Source organism: Canis aureus, chromosome X (assembly GCF_053574225.1).
Source record: "Canis aureus isolate CA01 chromosome X, VMU_Caureus_v.1.0, whole genome shotgun sequence".
Taxonomy (NCBI): domain Eukaryota; kingdom Metazoa; phylum Chordata; class Mammalia; order Carnivora; family Canidae; genus Canis; species Canis aureus.
In genome coordinates, this window is record NC_135649.1 from 67228097 (window position 1) to 67235401 (window position 7305).

The 7305-nt window shown below is 51.1% G+C and overlaps 1 protein-coding gene across 1 annotated transcript; it reads left to right on the forward strand.

Annotated features, from left to right (window-relative positions):
- Nucleotides 1-3081: 3081 nt before the first annotated feature.
- On the forward strand, nt 3082-5594 carry LOC144308667 (polyadenylate-binding protein 1-like 2). The gene has a single exon (XM_077889497.1). The coding sequence runs from the start codon at nt 3737-3739 to the stop codon at nt 4337-4339; it is 603 nt and encodes a 200-aa protein (XP_077745623.1). The 5' UTR covers nt 3082-3736; the 3' UTR covers nt 4340-5594.
- The last annotated feature ends 1711 nt before the right edge of the window (nt 5595-7305 follow it).

Sequence of the window (7305 nt, forward strand, 5' to 3'; positions counted from 1 at the left end):
CCTTCTCCTGCCGCTTCACTGATTTCTGTCGGCTCTGTGGGCTGGAAGTCAAAGCCAGAGAAAGAGATGTTGTTGAGTCCTGGCCCTTGCATTGGTCCTGCTTGGCATTTCTGTCTCCTACCCATGGGCCAAGAAGTTCTTCTTGTCACCTGCACATCCCCTACCACCACCCCACCCCCCAGGAATCATGGCTTTCCCCTGGCCTCTGCCTCCTCGGGTCCCTCTTGGAGGGAGTAAGGCACAGCTCGTCTGCCTCCTGCCTACAAGCAATCTAGACCCCCAAGAAATGGCTCTTCACAGCAGTGACAGTGATCACCTTGGTCAAGCACTGGGTGTACAGCAGGCTTTTCCTACGTTTCGTCTCTGTCCTTTTCCTTTGTTGGCACTAGCTCTGTCTAGGGGCAGTGGGCTGGATTTTGCAAGCTGGCCAGGTACATGTCTGTGTGTCTGTTTCTCAGCCACCTTGGGATGCTTTCCAGCCAGCGATGGAAAGGTTCTCACTGCCTCACACCCGACAGTGATTGGGTCAGTTCCTCAGGCTTGGAGGTTGTCCTGTCACGTGCAACACTGCCTAGGTACAGTCACCACAGAAAACAGTTTTATTTACTCAAAGAAGGCGGTGGATGGGCAGGAATGAGGGGGAGGAGAGAATATGTGCTGGGCAGATGAAATCCCATGGTCACCATAGTCCAATCACATAGTACCTATGGCCCTCTGCTGGCATTTCTGTTATTTGTATGGGCAGCCTGAGCTTGAGTGGAGTGAGAGGTCCTGAGGGTTTTGTCATTTTTTTTATACCTGACCCCAAAGCCCATGAAATTCAATGCCTGGCTCACAGTAAGCGAGAAACTCCTATTTAAGGGAGGAAAGGAAGGACAGAGGGAAGGGTTGTTTTGACTCTTTTGGAACTGGTCACGTCTGTCTTTTTGTTCTATCATCTCTGTCTCAGTTGTATGTAGGGGAGGGCACAGGCATATTTATGTATCTATATGTATCGATGGGGGAAGGGGTTGCCCAGTTTTATTGAGATATAATTGACGTGTAACATTGTATAAGGGAAAGGTGTACAACACAATGATTTGATGATAGATAGATAGATGATAGATAGACAGACAGACAGACAGATATAGCTAAAGCTAGATAGAGATAGATAGAGATATAGGATTACCACAGTAAGTTTCGTTAACACCTATCACCTCACATAGTTAAACATTTTTCTCTTGTAATGAGAACTTTTTAAGGTCTGCTCTCTTAACTACCTTCTGTATCGATGTTTAATTTGTACTCATTCTAAGGATCAGATCACACCGATTCCCTCCCTGAACGTGCTGAGTGGTGCCCGTGAGCTTGGGTACAAAGTCCAAGCACCTTAGCTTGCTTTGCAGGGCTCCACACCTTCCAGCTCCATCTCCTGATGTGCTCTTGGAGACAATGATCTCTGTCCATGCCAGATTATTGGGCATGACTGGAAGTGGCTTTGTGTGTGCTAGCAGGCCACATGGTCTTGGGTGCACGTAGACTGATCCCTCTGTTTGGAATGCCTTCCTTTCTGCCTCGACACGGTGGACTGCTACTCATCAGAGCTCATCTTTGGGGTTTCGTCTTCTGTGCAGCCTCACTTGACTCCTACCACAGAGAGCTAGCGGCTGAGTCCTTCTTTCTGGAGCTAGTGGGGCCCTAGCTTCTGTTACACTCGACTCTAATGGTTGTTCACTTGTCTATCCACTCAGCATTTGGCCCTGTGTGGCCTCTCTGCTTCCACAACACATACTGCTCACCTAGTATCACCAGGCCCCACACCTCCAACACATCAACACCCACTGCTCACTTATCACATGGCCTGTCCCTTAGCTCCCAGTGCCAAGTAGTTGATAAGGCTTTCACAAATATTAGCCGATGAACTGCTGGGACCAGGGACCTCATTCTAGAGATTTCAGATTTTGGTTTTGTTTTGAGCATGGATGTGTATTTCTTGGTTCATGCTAGTAACCTTAGCACCTTGAGGGCAGAGCCAAGAACAAACCAGTGCTTGGCTCTGGACCAGGCCCTGTCCCCAGCCCTTGGTGTGGCTTTCCTCACAGTTTCATTGAAGACAGCACTAAGGACAGGGTGCTCTTGATTCGCCTTCTGTAGGGCTGCATGTAGGAGGCTGGGTGGGCAGGAGGAATTGGGGGGGGGGGCACTGCAGAAGAACCCCAGGTCTGTAGTTCTCCCCTAGTCTGGAGCAGGGACAGCGGTTCCAGCCAGACTGTGTGTTCCCAAGGACAAGCTCAAAACCAGTTTATGTCTGCTGCTTCCCAGATCCCTGTATCCCTAGGGACCAGCACAGGTTCCCTAAATATTTGTGGCATGGTATTATGGATGAATGAATATGTGTTCTTTATTCCCTCTTCTGCAAGTGTTGCAGAGGAGGGAAAGAGCTGGAAAGGGGGGCGGGAATCTCTGAGAAAACGGGTCAGCAGGCTGCAGGGGGAGCTTGGCCCCCTGGCCCCAGCTCCTGCTCAGAGTAGGTGTTGTTTCCTTGGTGGCGGTGATGTTGGAGAGTGTGTATGAGCGGAAGTGGGGAGAACCCCTGAATGTGAGAAAACCATTCTTCTTGGCTTTGTTTAGGCCGGGCAAGTGTATTCTCCATGACACCCACCCGCTCTTGCAAGGTACTTGATTTGATTATTTAACTGTTCTATGGGGAAAGGGGGGATAAAACAAAACCTTCTAAATCTAACCGGTATTCCCGCAGTCCACAGCAGAACCCTTTCCTTGCCTTCCTCTTCATATATATCCAGGCAACCTGAGAGGCTGAAGACTCACCACCACCCCAGCCCCAAGGCTCCCGTTCCCGCCCCCTCCCACAGCCTGCGGCCCCACAGCCACGCGGCAGCCACAGGGGGAACCAAAGAGACAGAAGCCTGCCCAGCTGCCCGGACCACAGACGCCAACACCCCCCGCCCCCCACCACACGCCGCCCGCCCGCGCCCCGCACACTAGCCCACGACTGAGCGGCGGCGGCAGCAGCAGGCTGCAGGCTGCGGCGACTCGCACCAGCGCGCTCCTGGCAGCGCTCGCTTGCTATTCCAAGTGACCTGGACTCGCCGGATCGGTTGGCCCCGGGCCCCGGGTCCCGGCCCCAGCTCCCGCTCGCGCCCCCGGCCCGGGTTCCAGCGCCCACACGCCCTCCTGCCCTTTCCCGCCCCTCCGTCCCCCAGCTCGCGGGAAGGGAGGTCGCGGCAGCGGCCTGGTGGCACCGGCGACCGTGGCGACAGCGGCGACAGCGGCGACAGTGGCGGCGGCGGTGGCGGCAGCGGCTGCGGCGGCGGCGGAGGCTGCGGCGGCGACCGTGGCAGAGGCTGTGGCGGAGGCCTCCGTAGCTGAGGCGGAAGCAGAGGTGGAGGCAGAGGTGGAGGCCGAGGCCTCAGTAGAGGAGGCAGTGGGGGAGGCCACCCAGGGGGAGGCGACGGCGGCCCTGGCAGTGGGGGAAGAGGCGGAGGCCGCCCTGGCGGCAGCGGTTGTGGAGGCCAGCGCGGCTGAAGCCGCCGCCGCCGCCACAGCAGCAGCCGCGGCAGTAGCGGAGGCTGCGGCGCCCTCCTCGGGGGAGGCTGATGCGGATGCGGAGGTGGCGGCGGCGGTGGCTGCGGCGGCGGCGGCGGCGGCGGCGGCTGCGGCGGCGGCGGCGGCGGCGGCGGCTGCAGATGTGGATGCGGAGACCAGCCGGGGCTCCGAAGGCAACCCAGACTTTCCTATGGCCTCGCTGTACGTGGGCGACCTGCATCCTGAAGTGACAGAGGCAATGCTGTATGAGAAGTTCAGCCCGGCCGGGCCCATCCTGTCCATCCGCATTTGCAGGGACAAGATCACCCGCCGCTCGTTGGGCTACGCGTACGTCAACTACCAGCAACCGGTGGATGCCAAGCGGGCCCTGGAAACCCTGAACTTTGATGTGATCAAGGGCAGGCCCGTGCGCATCATGTGGTCCCAGAGGGACCCCTCGCTCCGCAAGAGTGGGGTGGGCAACGTCTTCATCAAGAACCTGGGCAAGACCATCGACAACAAGGCGCTGTACAACATCTTCTCGGCGTTTGGCAACATCCTGTCCTGCAAAGTGGCCTGCGACGAAAAGGGGCCCAAGGGCTACGGGTTTGTGCACTTCCAGAAGCAGGAGTCCGCAGAGCGAGCCATTGATGCGATGAATGGCATGTTCCTGAACTACCGCAAAATTTTCGTTGGGAGATTCAAGTCGCATAAAGAACGAGAGGCCGAAAGGGGAGCCTGGGCCAGGCAGTCCACCAGTGCTGACGTCAAAGATTTCGAGGAAGACACGGATGAGGAGGCCACCTTGCGATGAAGACATGCCAGGGACGAGCCAGCCAGCAGAGCCAAACCTTGGCTCCCACCCGGTTTACAACCACCCTCTTTGCCCCTCTAACCCACCAGCAGTGTATTGTATTGTACTGGGAGTGCAGGTCTCTCTTTATCTCTCTCTCTCTCTCTCTCTCTCTCTCTCTCTCCCCTCTCTCCTCTCACCCTCCCTCCCTCCTTCCTTTCCCTCGATCTCTCCCCCCCTTCCTCTCTCTCCCTCTCTCCTTCTCCCTCTCTCCCACCAGCAATGTATTGTATTGTACTGGGAGTGCAGGTCTCTCTTTATCTCTCTCTCTCTGTCTCTCTCTCTATCTCTCTCTCTCTCCTCTCACCCTCCCTCCCTCCTTCCTTTCCCTCGATCTCTCCCCCCTTCCTCTCTCTCCCTCTCTCCTTCTCCCTCTCTCCCTCTCACCTTTCCTACCCTCTTCCTCCTCCACCTCCTCCCCTCTTCCTCTCTTCTGCTTTCCCCCATCCCCCCCCCCCCCACCAAGGGCGTTGCGAATAATCTTGCTAATCTGTGCCACTTGATAGATTACAGGCTGCCTCTTCTCCTTGTGGTTTGGTTTAAAAAGCACCTTCATGCTTGCTTCCTTCACTACACAGGTGACACAATTTCATGGTGGAAACATCAGAAAGGAAAAGGAGATCAGATGAGGGAAAGCCAAGAGAGTAATTGTTCCCAGTGATCCTACTACCCAGAGACAGCCACTTCTTGGTGTGCTGTTTTTACAGGCTCTCTTCTCTTCTTCTCTCTCCCTCCCTTCCTCACTCCCACCCCACCTTCCCTTTTAACACACCATTATAGAATGGTTCCTATGTGTGGTGTTTCTTAACCTGCTTCTTCAGAAACTAAAACCAAACAAAAATCAACCCATTGAACTTCTTTCCATGCTATTCAACAGGCTTCAGAAATGTCATCTTCAGTGCCTGCAGAGTGTATAGATGGATCTTTAACATTTCTGTAATCAATCCCGCATTATTGGACATTCAGTTGGTGCCCAGTTCTTTCCTTGTGTTTAAACCCAACATTGCATACTCTGATGAATGAATCCTTCCTTGTCAAGCCAAATCTTCGCTAGCCTACCGGATGGTCTTCTTAATTGTCGACTTGCAGGATCCACAATAGGATATTTTAAAGACTTTTCCCGTGTGTTGCCAAATGGCCCCTTCATAAGCATTGTACTGATTTGCGTTCATGCCAGCCAGCACAGCTAGTAAAACGAGTGTGTCCATTTCCCCTGCATAGTCTCCTGGTCACTGTAATTGATGTGTGTGCGCGTCTGTGTGTGCACGCGCGGGTGCGTGCATGTGCGTGTCTTGGCCAGCTCGATGGGCTGCAAATGGCACTTCCCTGTTTGGGGTTGTAACTGCTCTTTCCCTGTGCCCACTTGCTGCCCTTTTCCCCATTGTCAGAAAAATCATTCAGCTTCATTGCAGACAAAAATAACAAAGCAGACAAGTTAACAGAAGAAATTTAATGTCCCTACTAATCAATTCCAATGACTGCCCATACCATCCTGAATCATTTTCATCCATATATCTGTAATATTTTCCAGGAACTACCTGAAGTGTGTTTGGGTGTACTTCTCTAGTATTTTTTGCATATGTCATATATTTATATAAGAATGTATATACTGTTTTTATATTGCTTTTTCACGGAAAAATGTGTGTATATATATGTTTATACACATATACTCTATTACATTTCATTTCATTAAAGTTACTTTTAAAAATATTTTCTCTGGCTGGTAATATAACATTGAATTGATACTCAATAGGTGGATAGATACATTAGTATATGTACATATATATCCATGTGTATGTCTTGTTATTCTGCATGTGTGTATATATATTTTAACTACTTCCTAATTGTTAAACATCTAGGTTGATTTGATATTTGTTTTTCTTTTCTTTTTTAAAAAATTTTTTGAGTTCAATTTGCCATCATATAGCATAACACCCAGTGCTCATCCTGCCAAGTGTCCCCCCACAGTGCCCATCACGCAGTCACCCCAAACCCCCGCCCACCTCCCCTTCTACTACCCCTCATCATTTCCCAGATTAGCTGTCTCTCTTGTTTTGTCACCCTCACTGATATTTTCATTCATTTTCTCTCCTTTCCCTTAATCTCTTTTACCAATTTTCACATTCCCCAAATGAATGACACCATATAATGTTTGTCCTTTTCCGATTGACTAATTTCACTCAGCATAATACCCTCCAGGTCCCTCCACGTTGAAGCAAAAGGTGGGTATTTGTCGTTTCTAATGGCTGAGTAATATTCCATTGTATACATATACTACAGCTTCCTTATCCATTCATCTTTCAATGGACAGCAGGGTCCTTCCACAGTTTGGCTATTGTGGACGTTGCTGCTATAAACATTGGGGTGCAGATGTCGTGGCGTTTCACTGTATCTTTGGGGTAAATCCCCAGCAGTGCAATGGTTAGGTTGAAGGACAGATCTATTTTGAACTCTTTGAGGAGCCTCCACACAGTGTTCCAGAGTGGCTGTACCAGTTCACATTCCCACCAACATTGCAAGACGGTTCCCCTTTCTCCACATCCTCTCCAACATTTGTTGTTTCCTGTCTTGTTAATGTTCACTGGTGTTCTAACTGGTGTGAGGTGGTATCTCATTGTGGTTTTGATTTGTATTTCCATGATGGCCAGTGATGCGGAGCATTTCTCATGTGGTTGTTGGCCATGTCTATGCCTTCTTTGGTGAAATTTCTGTTCATGTCTTCTGCCCATTTCATGATTGGATTGTTTGTTTCTTTGCTGTTGAGTTTCATACGTTCTTTATAGATCTTGGATACTAGCCCTTTATCTGATACGTCATTTGTAAATATCTTCTCCCACTCTGTAGGTTTCTTTTAGTTTTGTTGACTGTTTCTTTTGCTGTGCAGAAGCTTTTTCTCTTGATGTAGTCCCAATAATTCATTTTTGCTT